Here is a 21,203-nt window from a genome sequence, read left to right as displayed (position 1 = left end):
TATTATATATCTACCTATTTATGATACTTAATGGTATTGGTGGGTTACCAGCATCTTTCGCTGACCGGGCGTCGCCCCGATGTTTATCTTTATATCTTTCAGGTGATGCGTAGTCGAGCGCGATGTCTAGAGCCGGTAGCTTAGCACCTGTATCTTTTGACAGTGTTGTTGAGGCATGTGTGCCAATGTCTTTAGATTGTTCTAGTTTGGTTGTTTTTGGGATAGTGTTACACTTGCAGATTGTCGCCGTAGCGTATACCTAGTGTGGTATACGTGGCATAACACCCCGTTTTGGATTCCTTTTATCCAGTTATCTTTTTATCTTCCGCTGTGCTAGTTTTGTGCTTGATCTGCAGGTGTTAAGACTCGTTTTAAGTAGTCTTGTTTTGGGGGGGTGTTACAGTTGGTATCAGAGCCTAGGTTTGAACCTTGGTTTAGACCCAAAGAAGAGTTGAGTCTAGACTTTCTAAGTGTTTAAGTGTGTTTTGAGACCTCTAAGCGACCTTAAGGAGCTAAGTGTTAGGCTTAGGACTCTAGGTTGCGCGGTGAGATGTGTGTTGTTTTCTGCCTTGCTTGCTTGCTTGTTTTTTTTGGTAACCTTGTTGTTGTAGCAGAAGTGCGATGCCTCCTCGTCCTCGCGCCCGCTCCCCAGAGACCCCGACCAACGAGCAGCTCGCCCAGAATCTCCATCAGTTGACGCAGACGATGCAGTCTCTCAGTGAAGCTCTGTTGAACAACAATCAAGCTGTGCCGCCTCCGCCTCCTGTTGGGCACCGTGATGTGGGTCGCCTTGTGTCCGGGCATCGGCCGCCTTCCTTTGCTGGTGAAGAAGACCCTGTAGTCCTTGAAGAGTGGCTACGGGTGTTTGATAAGATCTTTACCGTGGTGGGTTGTCCCGAAGAGAGGAGAGTAGAACTGGTAACGTTCTACTTCTGCCAAGAAGCTGATCTGTGGTGGGTTCACGAGAGTCCGGCCTTTCTTGAAGAGCCTGGGTTTGATTGGACCGCGCTCAAGGACAGAATGCGCGAAAGGTTCTACCCAGCGCATGTGCGAGCCGCCATGTTTGATGAGTTCCTTCATCTGCAGCAAGGACCCCTATCTGTGGTGGAGTACCACAAGAAGTTCCTAGAGTTAGCGCGCTTCGCGAGGGTGTTGGTGCCTACTGAGCTTGCCAAAGTTGAGCGTTTCGTTGCCGGTCTGAATTATGAGGCACGAAAAGCGTTGACGGTGAGTAGACCCAATTCCCTCAAGGATGCGTATCTGTGTGCCGCGGATTTGTTTCGTGTTCAGCAGCTTCAGAAGAGTTCGCTTGAGTTGGCTAGGAAGAGAGTTGAGAGTGGTGGTTCTTTTGCTTTCAAGAAGCCCCGACCGAGTTTTCCGGCTAGAGTTGTGTCATCTTCTTTTCAAGGACCAGTTAGGATGGAGCCTCCGGTTCAAGCTAAGTCGGTTGATTGTCGCAAGTGTGGGAGGGTGCATCCGGGTCAAGTTTGCTCTGGCCAGGCGTTTAAGTGTTTTCGCTGTGGGGTTGTTGGTCATAGAGTTGCGGAGTGTCCTCAACTTGTTGGTCAGAGAGTGTTGCCGCCACCCCCGGGAGCAGGAGGTGCATCAGGAGTGAGTTCGAGTCGTGGAGCTATTGGAGCTAGGCCGCCGGGGAGAGTTTTTGTGATGGCGCGTTCGCAGGCGGAGTCGGAGGGTCTGGTGGAGGAGGAGCTAGCAGGTAACCCTTGTTTTGAGCCTATCCTTGTGTCCCCGAGAGCTTTGTGTTCTTTGTTGCCTTCGGTGTTATCTTGTGTTTCGTAGTTGTCTTTGTGTCCTTTGTTGCCTTGGGTGTTATCTTGTGTTTCGCAGTTGTCTTTGTTTGGCAATCCTTGGCTTGTTTCCCTTGCTTGTTTTTCGTTGAGGTGCTTAGTATAGACTCTTTTCTTGCTATGTGTTTTCTTTAGTTGGCATCTTGTTTGTGGTAGCCATCTATCCTTGAGTTACCTTGTGCTTAACCCAATTCTTTCACCTTTGGACTTGGTTGTTCTTACACCAATTCCTTGAGTTTTTCCCTATATTTTCCAAGTATTCTTTGGTTTGGAAAAATAGCCAATCCCTACCAAAATCTTTTCTTGTGTTACCTAAAAGTTGAGCCTAATGTTTCTTTGTAACATTTAAGGCTCAAACCTTAGCTAATTTCTTTTCTACCTAACCTCTAAACCACTTAAACCAATTATCTTTCTTAAAACCTAACCAATTTTAATTCTTTCTAAACCTTAAATCCCACTTTGTTCAAAATCCCCAAATTTAATCATCTTTTTCCCCAATCTCACTCAAATCCCTAATTTCTCTTCCCAAATTCTCTTCATCTCTTTTTCCTTCTCCCTACCCGTGAGCTACCCAAAGCCACCCCACCCCGTCGCCCAGTGCCACCTGCCCGTCGCCATTCGCCGCCGCCTCGTCGCCGGAGTTCGCCGTCCCGTCATCCCCGCCGTCTGCTGTGCCGTGTCGCCGAGCAGCTGAGAGAGAGAGAGAGAGCCGAGAGAGAGAGAGAGCTGAGAGAGAGAGAGAGAGCCGCGAGAGTGAAGAAGAAGAAGAAGAAGAAGAAGTTGTGGGCTTTGTTTGGATCATCTTTCACCATGCCTAGAAGGTCAAGTTTGGCTAGGAAAGCGGAATGGGTGGATGCCCCCTACCTTGTGCTTGAAGGTAAAGCTTTTGATCCGTAATCTTTTTCAAGTTCCTTGTTGGATTTGCTTAAGTTTCAAGGTTTGTTGGATGGTTTTCTCGCCATAAGGGCCGAGACTTACCCGAGTTTGGTGAAAGAGTTTTACCGTCACATGCTTGTGACGAAGGAAGGTGAAAGGCTTGAGATCACCTCTAAGGTGAGAGGTGTGAGGGTTGTGTTGTCTGAGAAGAGGTTAGCCTAGTTGCTGAGTTTGTGTGCTTCTGGAGTGGCATAGTACAGTGGTCATTCTTGGATTAGTACGGATACCATGGGGTACCGTGACTATTTGAGTTATCTGTTTGGCCGTACGAGTGTTTTCACTCAAGTTTCGAGGCCGGAAAAGAAGTGGTTGTCTGCGGAACAAAGGATCTTGGTTATGTTAGTGTCAGATTGTTTGTTGCCTAACAACAACAAGAGCAGTTTGTTGGGTAAGTTGGAGTGTACCTTTGCTTTCTGTTTGAAGAATATGGTTAAGTTCAATCTGCCTGCTTTGGTGATGCAACACATGGTGTTTTGCCGAGATCACAATCGGAAGAGTTTTCCGTATGGAATGGTGTTAAGTTGGATCTTGGTTAAGAAAGGTGTTAGTGTGGATGGTTGTCCCTCGAAGGCTGCGGGAAAGATGGTGTTGGATACCGCCAATCTCCGGAGTTGTAATCTTTTTCAGTTGGATAGTGGTGAGTACATCACGCTTGAAGAGGTTGCTAGGAAAGCACCTGTTGAGAGAGCAGAGTTAGCTGCTGAGCTTGAGATTCATGCCGGGAAGTTGAGCCTTGCAGTTCAGAGTTTGGGTGGTGACGAAGAAGTTGAGGAAGAAGCAGATCAGGAACAAGAAGAAGGAGCACCGGAGACCGCTGAAGTAAGTGAATCAGACGGTGAGGAACGCCGTAGAAGGGAAGAACTTCGCACCAAGAGAGGGCAGGATGTCGCCTCTTTGCTTCGTCAGCAGAACAGTTTGATCGCCGAGGGTTTTGCGTTTGTGAGGTCGCAGTTTGCCGCAGTGCATCAGAGGCTGGATCGGATTGAAGCTAGTTCTAGTCACAGAGATGAAGCCGAAGAAGAAGAGTCTAAAGAGGCCGAAGAGTCGGAGAGTGAAGAGTTCTAGTTGTGTTGTGGTAACCCCGTTCGTTTTTTTCTTTGTTGCTTCTTAGCCTTTGTAGCTTGGTGTTCGGTTGTTGTGTGCTTTGTGTGCTTGCTTGCTTTGTTTGTTGCCTTGTTGTTTAGCTAGTGTGTTAGTTGGTGTTTGGGTTAGTCGTTTAGTTCTTGGTTGTTGTCTAGAAGTTGGTTGTTGTGTTGAGGTTAGAGTTCTTGATGCCAATCTATCCGTTTGTTGACCTCTTGCCTATCCTTGAATTCGTAATGTCTTTCTCTTTGCCTTGGAACCTTGTGAGAACTTTTGGAGTTTTTGACCAAAAGGGATATTCTTGGACTTCTTGTCACAATTTTGTTTCCTTGTTACCTTTCGTTCTTAATTCGTTGTACCCAAGTTTCGGGGACGAAACTTCTTTGAAGGGGGAGAGGATGTGACACCCCAAAAATCCACACTCCAAACCATGAATTAATTGAGTAATTAATTCTACTTCTTTTAAGGAATTGATTCCTAAAATCCTGATTTTTGATACTCAAGGACTAGTATTTGACTAGTCAATCTTTAAGTGGTGTTGTACCTTGTGCTTTGAGAGGAGTTCCCTTGTTCCTTACACTTTCTAAGAGTTAGTAAGGGTATCATTGTCTTTGCACCAAGAGCTAGTTTTGTAACCTAAACCTAGAAGACTTCTTCATTTCATTCCCTTACATTTCCTAGAAAATATCTCTACCTTCTCTCTAGAAAACAAGAGTAGCTTGTTCTTCAAGCCAAAAGAAGCCTTTGTCAAGATTCCAAGTTTTGCTTCAAAGATTCAATCTTTCCTCTATTTTGGCATCTAGAAGGGTAAGATCTAAGCTTGTCTAGTCTTTTTGGTTCCATCTTAGTTGTCTTTTTCTTAAAGCTTGGATCTTTATGATCTTTTGGTTTGATCTTGAAGTGGGTTTGGCTAGTGAGCTTAGTGGAGAGCTTGTTGTGGTGTAAGAAGACTCTTTTGGTCATCAAGAGGTAACCTGTAGCACCCCAGATTTTTAGGGTATTTAAAACTTATAAAATAAAGGTGAAATCTTGTGAAATTCCAAAACATAATACAAGAGTATGGGGTGCTATGCCACACCTGAGCTAGAGAACTCAGGTGCACAGGCTAACTGAGTAGTATCCTCAAATAGTACCAGTACTAAATCATGGCACGCAGGACGAAAGGGAAAAACTATCTAAGCTACGTCCAAGCTTCTAGCGCGCTCCAGTGATCTACTCGTCTGTGCCTGAAAGCCAAATATATCTGTTCAGCGAGAGATGCTGGTAACCCACTCCAACGCGTTGAAATACATATAGATATATGAAAAGTCATTTTGAACATGAGGATATCTCCTACGAACTCTAGCTTTTAAAACCGGGGATGACTCGACAGATAAGGCTAGACACAAGCAACAGTTATAACAAGCGTGTACAACAAGCAAGACAGATAATGCTGAGCACAATTAATAATCATAACCCAACATAAACAATCCCCAGCATGAATCCCATAGTCACATCCCCCAACATACTCATAAACACAACTCATCTACTTCTCATCACATAGCACACTTTATTGGCGCCACAGGACCAATCGCATGCCCATACATGAGGGTCAGCGCATATAGCTCTGACACGGCCCCGCAACACCCTACCCCGTCTCACCTTACGGAGGAGTCGATCGCAACCGACTATTGAACCGCAGTTCTATATAATATTTATATACCTGACCGGCCTTTACCAGCCCGGTTAATAGTTGGGATGGTTCTGAACCCATTCAACTGCCCGTATAGTGGACCTTTGTCCTATATAATATTTATATACCTGACCGGTCTTTACCAGCCTGGTTAACAGCCGGCATGGTTCACAACCCATCCGACTGCCCGTATAGTGGAACTTAGTCCTATATAATATTTATATACCTGACCGGTCTCTACCAGCCTGGTTAACAGCCGGCATGGTTCTCAGCCCACCCGACTACCCGTATAGCCCGATTCATCTCAGCCAAATCGGGGTGACATGCACACATAACACATAGCAAGCACATGCAACCCACACTAACACATTGGGAAGGGGGAGAAAACGTATAACAAAACCTATGCGTGATCCTTCACATACTAAGAATAGTCGTAAGGGGTTCAAACTCCTTTCACCTAGGTCAGCGGGGTACCAATTCAACTAGAATGCAATATATAAGACTCATACCACCTACGAACGGTACCCGAAACATCAAACTAGACAGAGGCACGATAGACGGAGTCCGTTGGGACACCACGGGGGTCAGGGAAACATCAAACGGGGAAGTCGGGGTCCCAAGTGTGGGAATTTCCAGCGGGTAGCCGGTGGGTGGGGGGCCACCCGGCGGCTGCCCGCCGGTAAATACTGTTCCGGGCAGCAGGTCGCCGGCGGGCAGCTGCCCGCCCGCCGGCTGCCTGCTGCCGGAACTGTCCCTTTTTTACCGCGGGTAGGTGGCGGGTCCCGTACCCTGCACTGACTCATTAACACCAAAAATGCCCCGGGAACCTTCGTGGAACCCGAGACCATGCTTAGACACTTTCAAACGCAATTGATAACACACGTAGACAGTATAATGGATCAAAATCAAGAATCAAACGACACATAACCTATCATGCTTATCTAGACCTAATAAACACCCAATCATGTGAAATCCCACCCAATATACCAAGAATAATACCATACGAATTCCACGATACAACCTAGGGTTCTAATTATTTTTAATCCAACAAGAATATGATTCGTCTTCTAATTACAAGATTCGGTAAGAATATCGCATAAGCATCAAGAATGCCAACAATAACGTCAACCTAGGGTTCTAATTACTTTTATATCAACAAGAATACGGTTCGCCTTCTAATTACAAGATTCGGTACAATTAACACATAAGCATCAAGAATGCCATACAATTATCAAGAACGACATATAAACATCAAGAACTCCACATAATCATCAAGAACACCATAATTATCAAGAATCTCCCAACATCAAGATCACCCATGGAATTATCCCATTAATCATCAATAATAATATCACAAATCATCAATACACAATAATATGGGGAAATCCTACAGGGGAAATCATAGCTATGAAAATAGGTTTTGTTGAGACATGGGTTACCTCTTAGCCTTAGTTAATTCCTTGGCTATGAAGGGTCTTTCTTTAAGCTTTCTTGCTTTCTTGAATTCTTCTAAGGGGTTTCTTGGAGCTCTTTGGGGTGGTGGAACGTTTATTGTGGTGGGGGGTTTCTAGGTGCCTCTCAAGTCCCCTATTTATATATTTAGGAGTCCTAGTTAGGAACTAATATTATAGGCTTGCTAATTCTATTTCTTTTGGAACTAAGGATTGGGTTTAGGGATAAGGGCTCGTGGACTATGGTGGGCCTTTCCTAATTAATTATTATGATTTAATTCTTTCTTTTGGGTAAACAATTAAATGATTTAATTGTTTTTAAGGATCGTAACACGGGGTGTTACACATTCCCCCCCTTACGAGGGGCTTCGTCCCCGAAGCCCGGTGTGTTAATCCACTCTTTTACCCCTAGGCATCCCGTATCTTGGCCTCCCGGTTAGGAATGTGGCCCTCACATTTTGCCTTAGCTGGGGTAGACTGGACTTCTGGTGGCGCTGTGGTAGAAGGGTTTTAGGTCTACCTCGGTCTCCTGCTCCTGAGCTGGATGCCCCGCGAGTGCCCAAGGTGGCCTCGATTGCTGCCACCCTCTGATCTAGCGCGCGTGTCGTACGGATCAAGGATGAGAACCCTTCCTCCATGATTTGGCTTTGTCAGTTGAGTTGTGCGAGTATGCGCTCATTGATCGAGCTCTCGTTTTGCTCCCTGGGATTCCCTCTTGATCGTGGGTGCAACGGCGATCCGGGCTCGTCGTCCTCCTCCCGGTCCTCATTTTCCCCCGGGATCCCACAATCTTGCATTGCCCGCTTGAGTTTCTTGTTGGAGATGTCTAATTGGTCGACCAATTCTCTTCGTTCCTCCTCGGGTTTTTGGCAAATTTCCACGATGGTGAGGTAGTGTCCCCCTTCGGTGTAGTAGATGTCGTTGCGGCGGAGATTCTGGGCGTTAAAGATCATGCCGTTTGCGGTTTTAACCTCGGTGTGGCTTAGGTCCACCCCCTTTTTCTCCATGATCCAACTTAGGATCATCCCGTAGGGTAGGCTAAGTCGGTTGTTTGATTTGCAAAACTCCATGTGTTTTAGCATGAGGGCCGGCAGGTTGAACTTGATTTTGTGTTTCAAGAAGTAGGCAAAGGTGCACTCTAAACTCCCCACGTCCTTGCTTTTATTGTTCGTGGGCAAGAGGCTATCGGTTACAATCATAACCAATATCTTTTGCTCCGCCGATAGCCACTTCCTATTTGGTCGTGTGGCCGCGGTGAATCCGTCTTCTCTCCCGAGTAGGTACCCGAGATAGTCCTTGTACCCCGTGTTTTGGGTATCGATCCACCCCTTTCGGTCATAGCTTAACGCACCCGTGGTGGTCAATTTCAAAAGCTTGGCCAAACGGCCTTCGGAAAGTATGATTTCCATGCCGCGGACCTTGGTGGTGATTTCTAGCTTATCGCCCCGTTTGGTGGCTACAAGATGTTGATAGAATTCTTTCACCAATTCGGGGTATGTATCCCCCTTGATGGTGAGATATGTATCTAAAAGCCCTTGGTGTCTAAGCATATCAACCAATTCCGGAGAAAATTGGTCGGGTTCAAGGGCTTTACCTCCGATCACGGTGTAATCGGCGTTGCTCCACTCCGGGGTGCGGGTTCCGAGGGGCTTTTTCGGCATTGTGGAGCTTCTCTTGGTGGAAAATTATCCGGCGAACTTTCCGGTGAGTTGGCGGCGGCACGTTTTCTGGCGAGGTTCCCGGTGGCGCGGTGTTTGCGAGGGAGACGGCGGCTAGGTGGGTTCCGGCGCAGGGCGGCGAGGGAGCGATGGCGGGGTGGCGACGTCGGGCAGTGGTGGCAGCGGGTTGCAGCTGGGAGCCGCGTGGGTAATGGTGGGGCGGTCGGCTTAGGCGGCGGCGTGGGCGGACGGATGGTGTTCGGCCGGTGGCGGCGTTCGGCTGCGCGTGGTTTGGTGGTCGGCGGTGGTGATTCGTGGGGGGTGGTCGGACGAGCGGGAGAGGAAGGAAGGGAAGAGGGAGAGAGAGAGGGTGTGGAAGAACGAGAAGAAGGGTTTTTGATTTGGGGATTTTTGTGGGTTTAGGGACTTGTAGGGGTTTAGGAAGAAAGTGTTCCCTTGTGGTTTCAAGAAACACCCCTAGCCTAGAGGTCAAGACCTTGGTCTTGTATGTGGGAGGTCAAGGGTTCAATTCTCATTGGTAACACTAGGCTCTTTGATGATGGGGCCCTTGTCTTTTCCTTATTTCGGCTTTTAGTGGTGAGGTTTGGTTAGTTTGTATAGTTTTAGTTCTATCCCCCCCGCAAATAGGACCGAATTTCGAACTAATCTTTTATTCATAATATTTCCAAGTAATTAAGCTAAGTAAGTAGTTCCACTACGAAGGTGATTACAAGGAAATTGCCAACTTATCCTAGACAGAATTCGTTTTCTTGGCCTTCTCCCACGGGGTCTGCGTTGTCCTCGTCCTCTGGGGTTGGGTTTCCTTCCTCGAGATTGTTTTCGTTCCCGAGGTCGGCTTGAGTGCGGCTCATGACGAATATTTTCCCAGGAGCGCCGTAGTTTCCTTGATGAGAGGTGCCCCCATGTTGTCCCACGGTGGTAGTGCGTGGTTTCTGGGGTTGGGCGCAATGGAAGGCCTTGTGTCCTTCTTCTCCGTAGTTGAAGCACCGCAAGGGATTGCCCATGCAATCTTTGCCTCTATGGTTCTTGTTGCACTTTGGACAAGGAAAGTTCCTGGTGTTAGCGTCGTTGTTCCCTAGGGGTGGCCTTTGGTTGGTCAGGTTACTTGGTCTTGTATTGGTGTCGTTTCTTGTTCTCTTTACTGGTGGTGCCCCTCCTCCGGGGTTCCTCTTTCGTATCTGCTCTTGGACCCCGCGTTGGAGTAGTTGGATTCGGTAAAGGTTAGCGGCACTGGAGTAGGCCTCGTTGAGAGTCCGAGGCCTGCTTACCACTAGTGCCTTTCGGGCTTCAAAGTCGAGGCCTGATACGAATCTTTCTATTTTGGTCACCTCGGTGGGGACTAGTTCTGGTGCAAAGCGTGCTAGTTCAAGGAATCGTTTGTGGTATTCCATGACGGTAGCTGCCCCTTGTTTTAGATGGAGAAACTCCTCGTACATGGACGCCCTCACATGTGTTGGATAGAATCGCTCTCGCAGCCGCGTTTTGAGCTGCTCCCAGTTGAACCCCGGTTCTTGTTGGTAAGTGGGACTCTCGTGGATCCACCAGAGATCGGCCTCGTGTCCGAAGTAGAACGAGGCTATCTCCACGCGGCGTTCTTCTGGGCATTCCACTAACCCGAGAATTTTGTCAAGGGTTCGGATCCATTCCTCTAGGATTACGGGATCCTCTTCTCCTGAGAACGTGGGTGGTCGCTGGTTAGAGACTTGTCGGGCGAAGTCTGCGTTTGCGCTCGACGGAGGTGGTGGGGGCCTGTCGTTGCGGAGAGCCACATCGCTCAGTGCTTGGGCGACTTGTGTTAGTTGTTGTAGCGTTTGGGTTAGGGGGTCGTGCACGGCGGGTTCTGGAGTCCTTGATTGTCTTCTGTTGGGTGCCATTGTAACACCCCAGATTTTCAAGACATTTTGAACTTATATAATAAAGGTAATATCTCATTACATCCCAAAGTATATCATAAGTGTACGGGGTGCTATGCCACACCTGGGCTAGAGAACCCAGGTGCACAGGCTGTCTAACTAATATCCATTGAAACATAATGCATAATCTGGCGCGTAGGCCGAAAGGGAAACTAATCTATTTCTACGCTGCGATTCTAGCGCGCTCCAGTGCTCTAGTCCTCTGTGCCTGAAAGCCAAATATATCTGTTCAGCGAGAGATGCTGGTAACCCACTCCAACATGTTGAAATACAATACATATAGAGATATATATAGATATACGAAAACCATTTTGAGCATGAAGATATATCCTACGAACTCTAGCTTTAAAACCGGGAATGACTCGACAGATAAGGCCAGACACAAGCAACAGTTATAACGAGCATATGCAGTTCACAACAGATAAGGCAGATAAGGCAAAGTATAAACAATAGTCATAACTAAACATCAACAATCCCCAACATAAATCCTGTAGTCACATCCCCCAAGACACTCGTAATCACACTCGTCCATATCTCAACACATAGCACACTTTGTTGGCGCCACAGGACCAATCGCATGCCCATACATGAGGGTCAGCGCATATAGCTCTGACACGGCCCTGCAGCACCCTGCCCCGTATCGCAACACGGAGGGGTCGATCGCAACCGACCGATGAACCGCAGCTAATCATAGTGTTTGATCGCAACCAAACAGTGGACCGCAGCCCAAGAGAATGTCATCTGACCGCAGCCAGGAAAAAGGACGAACCGCAGCTCGTATAGAAACGTTTGATCGCAACCAAACGGTGGACCGCAGCCCAATAGTATCAATCTGACCGCAGCCAGCTTCTGAACCGCAGCTCAGGGTAACCAATCCGATCGCAACCGAATTGGGGTAGCACACACATAACACATAGCAAGCACATGGAACCCACATTACACATTAGGAAGGGGTAGAAAACGTATAACAAAACCTATGCATGATCCATCACTTACTAAGAATAGTCCTAAGGGGTTCATACCTCTTCCACCTAGGTCAACGGGATACCAATTCAAATAGCATGCAATATAATAGACTCATAAACCTACGAACGGTACCCGAAACATCAAACTAGACATAGGCACGATAAACGGAGTCCGTTGGGACACCACGGGGAACGGGGAACGTCAAACGGGAAGCCGGGGTCCCGGGTGGGACAATTTTCCAGCGGGTAGCCGGTGGGTGGTGGGCCACCCGCCGGCTGCCCGCCGGATTCTACTGTTCCGGGCAGCGGGTCGCCGGCGGGCAGCTGCCCGCCCGCCGGCCACCCGCTGCCGGGCGGTGTTTTACGGACATGGGTAGGTGGCGGGTCCCCTACCCCCCACTGACTCCTTTCACACACTTTACGCCCCGGGAACCGTTATGGTACCCGAAACCATGCTTAGACACTTTACAACACAATTAACGACAACACGTAGACAATTAACGAATCAAATACAAGAAACGAACGGCACATAACCTATCATGCTTTCCTAAATATAATCAACACCCAAACATGCGATTTCCCCACCCGATAATCCAAGAATAAGATTATACGATACAACCTAGGGTTCTAATCACTTTTATATCAACAAGAATACGGTTCGTCTTCTAATTTCAAGATTCGGTAAGAATAACACATAAGCATCAAGAACATCACAAAATTATCAAGAACAACACATAATCATCAAGAATTCCATATAATCATCAAGAACACCATAATTATCAAGAATCTCCCAATATCAAGATTATCAAGATCCCTCATGGGGTCATCACGTCAAGCATCAATAATAATCAACAGATCTCGCCATTCACAATAATATGGGGGAAACCCTAAGGGGGAATCATAACTATGAAAATAGGTTTTGTTGAGACATGGGTTACCTCTTAGCCTTAATTGGTTCCTTGGCTATGAAGGGTCTTTCTTTAAGCTCTCTTGCTTTCTTGCTTTCTTCTAAGGGAATTCTTGGAGCTCTCCTGGGGTGGTGGGGCGTTTAGACGTGTGGGGAGTCATAGGTGCCTCTTAAGTCCCCTATTTATATATTTAGGAGTCCTAATTAGGGACTAATATTATAGGCTCGCTAATTCTATTCCTTTTGGGACTAAGGATTGGGTTTAGGGGTTGGGTTTATATATGAGGGCCCATGGACTATGGTGGGCCTTTTTCCCTAATTAGTTATAATTTATTCTTTCTTTTGGGCTATTGATTAATTAATTAAATGGTTTTAGGGGTCGTAACACGGGGTGTTACAGCCATGTTGTCGTCTTCCTGGGTCAATGTTTATAAGAACGTTAAATTGAGGCTTGATGTCCCTTTTGTGATAACGGGGAAAGTTTTCTCCAGGTGTCCCTTATGTGTAGGTTTCACAGTCTCACCACGTGTCCTAGGATTCCTGAATCCTATGTTCCTAAATACTTAGAGTTTGAGTCTGTTGTCCTAAAGTCTGGTCTTAAGAGTCTTGTCCTAGGGTCAACTTAGGCTCTGATACCAACTGTAGCACCCCCAGATTTTCAGGGTATTTAAAACTTATAAAATAAAGGTGAAATCTCGTTGAATTTCAAAACATAATACAAGAGTATGGGGTGCTATGCCACACCTGAGCTAGAGAACTCAGGTGCACAGGCTAACTGACTAATATCCTCAAATAGTACCAGTACTAAATCATGGCACGCAGGCCGAAAGGGAAAAACTATCTAAGCTACGTCCAAGTTTCTAGCGCGCTCCAGTGATCTACTCGTCTGTGCCTAAAAGCCAAATATATATGTTCAGCGAGAGATGCTGGTAACCCACTCCAACGCGTTGAAATACCTATATATATATATATATATATATATATATATATAGATATATGAAAAGTCATTTTGAACATGAGGATATCTCCTACGAACTCTAGCTTTTAAAACCGGGGATGACTCGACAGATAAGGCTAGACACATGTTACAGTTATAACAAGCGTGTACAACAGGCAAGACAGATAAAGCTGAGCACAATTAATAATCATAACCCAACATCAACAATCCCCAGCATGAATCCCATAGTCACATCCCCCAATATACTCATAAACACAACTCATCCACTTCTCATCACATAGCACACTTTGTTGGCGCCACAGGACCAATTTCATGCCCATACATGAGGGTCAGCGCATATAGCTCTGACACAGCCCCGCAGCACCCTACCCCGTCTCACCTTACGGAGGAGTCGATCGCAACCGACTATTGAACCACAGTTCTATATAATATTTATATACCTGACCGGTCGTTACCAGCATGGTTAACAGTTGGCATGGTTCTCAACCCATCCGACTGCCCGTATAGTGGAACTTAGTCCTATATAATATTTATATACCTGACCGGTCTCTACCAGCCTGGTTAACAGCCGGTATGGTTCTCAGCCCACCCGACTGCCCGTATAGCCCGATTGATCTCAACCAAATCGGGGTGACACGCACAAATAACACATAGCAGGCACATGCAACCCACATTAACACATTGGGAAGGGGGAGAAAACGTATAACAAAACCTATGCGTGATCCTTCACATACTAAGAATAGTCCTAAGGGGTTCATACTCCTTTCACCTAGGTCAGCGGGGTACCAATTCAACTAGCATGCAATATATAAGACTCATACCACCTACGAACGGTACCCGAAACATCAAACTAGACATATGCACGATAGACGGAGTCCGTTGGGACACCACGGGGGTCAGGGAAACATCAAACGGGGAAGTCGGGGTCCCAAGTGTGGGAATTTCTAGCGGGTAGCCGGTGGGTGGGGGGCCACCCGCCGGCTGCCCGCCGGTAAATACTTTTCCGGGCAGCGGGTCGCCGGCGGGCAGCTGCCCGCCCGCCGGCTGCCCGCTGCCGGAACTGTCCCTTTTTTACCGCGGGAAGGTGGCGGGTCCCCTACCCCGCACTGACTCATTAACACCAAAAACTCCCCGGGAACCTTCGTGGAACCCGAGACCATGCTTAGACACTTTCAAACGCAATTGATAACACACGTAGACAATATAACGGATCAAAATCAAGAATCAAACGGCACATAACCTATCATGCTTATCTAGACCTAATAAACACCCAATCATGTGAAATCCCACCCAATATACCAAGAATAATACCATACGAATTCCACGATACAACCTAGGGTTCTAATTATTTTTAATCCAACAAGAATATGATTCGTCTTCTAATTACAAGATTCGGTAAGAATATCGCATAAGCATCAAGAATGCCAACTATAACGTCAACCTAGGGTTCTAATTACTTTTATATCAACAAGAATACGGTTCGCCTTCTAATTACAAGATTCGGTACAATTAACACATAAGCATCAAGAATGCCATACAATTATCAAGAACGACATATAAACATCAAGAACTCCACATAATCATCAAGAACACCATAATTATCAAGAATCTCCCAACATCAAGATCACCCATGGAATTATCCCATTAATCATCAATAATAATATCACAAATCATCAATACACAATAATATGGGGAAATCCTACGGGGGAAATCATAGCTATGAAAATAGGTTTTGTTGAGACATGGGTTACCTCTTAGCCTTAGTTAATTCCTTGGCTATGAAAGGTCTTTCTTTAAGCTTTCTTGCTTTCTTGAATTCTTCTAAGGGGTTTCTTGGAGCTCTTTAGGGTGGTGGAACGTTTATTTTGGTGGGGGGTTTCTAGGTGCCTCTCAAGTCCCCTATTTATATATTTAGGAGTCCTAGTTAGGAACTAATATTATAGGCTTTCTAATTCTATTTCTTTTGGAACTAAGGATTGGGTTTAGGGATAAGGGCCCGTGGACTATGGTGGGCCTTTCCTAATTAATTATTGTGATTTAATTCTTTCTTTTGGGTAAACAATTAAATGATTTAATTGTTTTTAGGGATCGTAACCGTGTGGTGTCTTGTGTGTTCCTCGGAACTATCTTGAGTTTCCTCGTTGTTGAGCTTGCTAGTTATTATCCTAATGCTACCGTCGTTGTTGTCGATGGGTGGTGACCTGTCTGTTATTTGAGTATGTTTCGTACCTCTGTTGTAATCCGTTGCTTGTTTCGCGTGAGTGGTGGTGCGTGTGTGGCTTTACCTGGATTGCACGATTAGTGGTATGGGACGCTAGTCACCAAGGTATTGCAGCGGTCCTCGTGGTGGCTGTGACGTGATTTCATGGAGTTGTGGCTGAGTCCACGTGTTTGGGGGATAACATTGTGTTATCCGGGCATGTGTTTCCGTGAATTGGTGGGTTTTCGATGGTGGTTATAGGTGGGGGATGACGGTCCCGGAGGAATAAGGTTGGAGTTGGATGTACAAGGGCTTTCTGGAGGTAATGGATGGCACCGAAGATACAAGGTTAGGGGTAGCCATAAGGTTGGAACATGGCATAAGGAAGGCATATCAACTCGTGATGGGTGATGTCACGAGGGCTTGTGAAGCCGTTGTTGTGGTGAGTTCTCTTCTCTCGTGACGTGTGTAGTCACGGAGGCTTGTGGTGTGGTGTTTGGCATGTGTTGCCGTTGGGTGAGTCTTTATCCTTGTGTGTGGTTAACCTTTGTGGTTTGGGATGTGTTCCCGGTTTTGTCCTTGTGAGTGGTGAGTCTTGTGTTCTCTTTTGATCTTGGTTTTGACTTATATATATGTATTCTGTTTTGAAAATGGTTTTCATATTATATATCTACCTATTTATGATACTTAACGGTATTGGTGGGTTACCAGCATCTTTCATTGACCGGGCGTCGCCCCGATGTTTATCTTTGTATCTTTCAGGTGATGCGTAGTCGAGCGCGATGTCTAGAGCCGGTAGCTTAGCACCTGTATCTTTAGACAGTGTTGTTGAGGCCTGTGTGCCAATGTCTTTAGATTGTTCTAGTTTGGTTGTTTTGGGGATAGTGTTACACTTGCAGATTGTCGCCGTAGCGTATACCTAGTGTGGTATACGTGGCATAACACCCCGTTTTGGATTCCTTTTATCCAGTTATCTTTTTATCTTCCGCTGTGCTAGTTTTGTGCTTGATCTGTAGGTGTTAAGACTCGTTTTAAGTAGTCTTGTTTTGGCGGGGGTGTTACATGCTATAGCAGAGGACTCAAGAGAAGTTATACCAGTACCTGAAGTTGTACCAATACCTCCATCAAGAGATCAACTGCTTCGTCAATCAATTGAGAATGATTTTAACAGTCATGCAATGGCAAAAATGGCGAACCTCTCCTTTGCAAACTTTCCTTGAAACATTTGACGAAATGAAGGATGAGGAACACATCGCTCTAGAGTGGATTGGCACACGAGACGTCTACAATGCAATCCGTCTTGAAACCATCATCCATGTATATTCTTACAAGGTGACCCATCGCACTCTTGGGAAAGACAAAGCTCCCATTTGCATTGAGCTGAATAAGTCTCCATTGGACCCAGCTTTCGAAGAAGAAATGAAAGAGTTTCGATATGCTCTCCTCCTGTCTAAAGTCAAGACAGAATTAGAACGAACTCATCAGAATGATCCGGCTTGTAATGTTAGCGGATCCAAGGATGACGAAGGGAAGGAAATTGATGATGAGGACGAAAGGACTTCTGCAGAACACGAAAGCAGTGAGGCGGACTTTGACGCAAATGGGTCTCCGAATAATAATGGAAATGATGATGAAACCGATACCAATGGCAATGCTGAAGGCAAAGATAATGAAGAAGAGACTGAGAATGAAGATGATGATGAAGAAGATGATGAGAAGAACGATGATGAGAAGGAGAATGATGATGATGATGATGAAGGTGATGAGCAGACAGATGATGAGAAGAAGAATGATGATGATGATTCAGGAGATGATGACGACGATGACAACGATTCGGGCTATAAAAGTGAATCTCTTGTCATAGGCAACACCGAATTCATACCTGAACAATCCCCCGCACCTCGCTCATCTCCACCAAAGGAAAATCCTCCTTGTGATCCATCTCTCGCCATGCCACCACCTAAACACAATAAAGCTGTTGCAAATCCAGCTTGTGATGACGAAATGGAAGCATCACCTGGTGATGACAAACTGGAAGCATCACCTCGTGCACAACCGTTTGTTTTTTAACAGAGGAATGTGTTGCCACAGCCTATGCAACTTTATCCTGAACAAGGTCTTCGTATCGAATCACTTGAACCTAAAAACATCATGCATCAGATGTTGTGTAACACCCCGAAATTTTAAAACTTTTGAAACTTATATAATGAAGGTAAATTCTCATTAAATCCCAAAACATAATATAATAGAGTACGGGGTGCTATGCCACACCTGGGCTAGAGAAGCCAGATGCACAGGATAACTAACTAATATCCTCGATAATGTAAATACATAAGCATGGCACGCAGGCCGAAAGGGAAAACTATCTACTCTACGCTCCAAATCTCTAGCACGCTCCAGTGTCTACATCTATGTGCCTGAAAGCCAAATATATTTGTTTAGCGAGAGATGCTGGTAACCCACTCCAACGCATTGAAATACATTATAGATAGATATATATAGATATACGAAAATCATTTCGAAGCAGGAATATATATACTTAGGAGACACTAGTTTTAAAACAAAGAATAGACTCGACAGATAGGGATAAGCACATTCAACAGTTATAATCAAGCATATAGAGATACTAGCATATATCCTATGGTCACAGATTCACTTCATCTCATTCATATCATCATCCCAATTCGTATCTCATCACACACAAGCATACTTTGGTGGCGCCACAGGACCAATCGCATGCCCATACATGAGGGTCAGCGCATATAGCTCTGACATGGCCCCGCAGCACCCTGCCTCGTATCGCAATACGAAGGGGTTGATCGCAACCGACCAATGAACCGCAGCTCATCATAATGTTTGATTGCAACCAAACAGTGGACCACAACCCAAGAGTGATCATCTGACCGCAGCCAGGAATATGAACCGCAGGTCATGTAAAACGTTTGATCGCAACCAAACGGTGGACCGCAGCCCAAGAGTGTAATTCTGACCGCAGCCAGCTTCTGAACCGCAGCTCAGGAATAACCACACATAACACATAACAAGCACATGCAACCCATATTAACACACTGGGAAAGGGGAGAAAACGTATAACGAAACCAATGCGTGGTCATCCACATACTAGGAATAATCCTAAGGGGTTCATACTTCTTTCACCTAGGCCAACGGGATACCAATACCACTAGCATGCAACATATATAAGACTCGTTTATCCTACGAATGGGACCCGAAACATCAAACTAGACTAAGGCACAATAAACGGAGTCCATTGGGACACCACGAGGGTCGGGGAAACATCAAACGGGGAAAACCACCATCCCACACTAGGGAAACCAGCGGGTGGCCAGCGGGAGGAGGACCACCCGCCGGCGGCGAGGCTACTGGGATGCGGGTGCCCGGCGGGCAGTCGCCTGCCCGCCGGCTGCCCGCTGCCGGTGACGCCTTTAGGGGCAGCGGGTAGGTGGCGGGTTCCCCTACTCCCACCTACCCCCCACTGACTCTTTTTCAAAACTTGGGTCCCGGGATCTTTTGTGGAACCCGAAACCATGGTTAGACACTTTTAAACGCAAACGACAACACCATGTAGTCAAATAACGGATCAAAACCAAGAAACATATTGAACACATCCTAACATGACTTCTAAACATAATTAACAACCGAACATGCAAAATCCCACCCAATTATATCAAGAATATCACAATACGAAATCCCCAATTTAACCTAGGGCTCTAATCATCTTCAAATCATCAAAATCATAGTTTATCTTTAAAATCAAGATCATCAAGATTTATCAAGAATCAACACACAATTATCATGATCCTCTTATAATCATCAAGATTACCAAGATCAACACAAAAGATCATCTCATCAACCTCAAGATCATACCATCATCATCATAAAAGATTTATCAAGACACAAGCATAGAGAAGGAGCCAAAGAAGAAGATTATAGCAAAGAAAATAGGTTTTGTTGAGACATGAGTTACCTCTTAGCCTTAATTAATTTCCTTGGCTATGAAGGGTCTTTCTTTGAGATTCATTCTTTCTTGATTTCTCCTAGGGGGATTCTTGGAACTTCTTGTGTGGTGAGGGATTATTGTGGTGTGGGTTCTAGGTGCCTCCTATGCCCCCTATTTATATACCTAAGAGTCCCTAAATAGTGTTAGTTTTATTCCTTCTAGAACTAGGGGATTGGGTTTAGGGATAAGGGCCCATGGACTATGGTGGGCCTTTTCTTAATTAATTATTGGAATTTAGTCTTTTCTTTTGGGTATTGATTAAATGATTAATTGGTTTTAGGGGCCGTAACACGGGGTGTTACATGCTGAACACGGGAACTCATCCACAGGGACTATTTGGTTCATCGAGAGCAAGACAGTCTTACTCTAACAGACTTGAACAACAAGGTGGACCAATTAATGAAAACCATGTCTCAACAACAACCAAGTTCGTCTACTTCCAATCCCCAGGAAAAGATGGCGAAAGAGCTCCGCGTCAAAGTCATCTTCTTGACAAAATTTCATAAGAGCAGCACAATCTTAAACTCTCCCATTTCAGCCTCAAGGAGAGAGTTGATCTTGCATGTACAAAGATCGACTTAGGACATGACAATATGTACCAGATGGGAGAATATCAGCTCACAATGCTCGAATATGTCAAAGATGTCCTTAATGCCGTTAACATGTTGTCAAGATTCTCTGCCTCCCCATGTGCTCATGCCAAAAAGGGGGAAAAGAAAAGAAATGGTGAAGATGAAGACGAAAACAGGAATCGTTCACCATCTCGTCCAGATGAATCCAGGAGAAATGAAAGAAGAACAACAAGACATGAAGTTGGAAGAAATTCACCAAGAAACACGAGATCAACTCCACCAGCTTCTAGGTCTCGTCAACAGCACTCTTCAAGATCCAAACAACATTCCATCAGACCTCGCCAATCCTTCGGATCCAATTCCGAATTCTCTTTTCATGGAAAAACGAACAGAGAAAAGAAGAACTTCCGTCAAAAGCTTATGCGAAAAGAGAGTGTAACCATGGACGCTATAGGAAATTTCCATACTTATCAACCATATGAAGAAGGAAGTGGAAAACGCTTCGAAGGTTACAACATACCGGTTATGATGAAAAACAAGGACAACTATTCCAGGCAAGTCTATCAGAGCCAAAGAAATGATGAGATCAAAAAAGCAAACGAGAGCTTTGGAATAAACAAGAAGAGGCGAGACTTGCAAGAGAAAAAGAGCTGATTGAGAGAGAAAGAATTAAGGAGAAAATAAAGGATGTAACCAAAGTGAAAAAAGATGCTGATCCAGGAGTCAAATATAATGCTGCTGTTAGGAATAAATTGTAAATTTTGATGAGCCGAATGTATTTTTGAAAAATCAAGTAGTCCCCAATTTTATTCTATTTGAGTCTACAGAGTATGGTGCACCCATATCATGCAACCCATGTACAAGTCTAGAAGATCATAATTTATTTGAAGAAGTTAAGCAGGATTATAGCTTAACACAATTATGATGCGGATAAGTCACCAAGAACCATGCTAGAGGAGTTGGATGATACGCGTGTGAGCTATATCAAATGATTCTAAGTTTAAATCTCAAGAGAAGTATTTTTACCTTGCTTGGGAGACT

General features: G+C 45.5%; 1 protein-coding gene across 1 annotated transcript; it reads left to right on the top strand.

Moving 5' to 3' along the window:
- The first annotated feature begins 16,805 nt into the window (after nucleotides 1-16,805).
- On the top strand, nucleotides 16,806-20,816 carry LOC109172934 (acidic repeat-containing protein-like). The gene is made up of 2 exons (XM_019322183.1): nucleotides 16,806-17,629; nucleotides 20,129-20,816. Exons 1-2 carry the CDS (start codon nucleotides 16,806-16,808, stop codon nucleotides 20,814-20,816), a joined length of 1,512 nt encoding a protein of 503 aa, XP_019177728.1.
- The last annotated feature ends 387 nt before the right edge of the window (nucleotides 20,817-21,203 follow it).

Source organism: Ipomoea nil, unplaced genomic scaffold, assembly GCF_001879475.1.
Source record: "Ipomoea nil cultivar Tokyo-kokei standard unplaced genomic scaffold, Asagao_1.1 scaffold0457, whole genome shotgun sequence".
Classification (NCBI taxonomy): Eukaryota; Viridiplantae; Streptophyta; class Magnoliopsida; order Solanales; family Convolvulaceae; genus Ipomoea; species Ipomoea nil.
The sequence above is the reverse complement of the archived record's forward strand: the minus strand, read 5'-3'. Positions and strand labels throughout refer to the sequence as shown.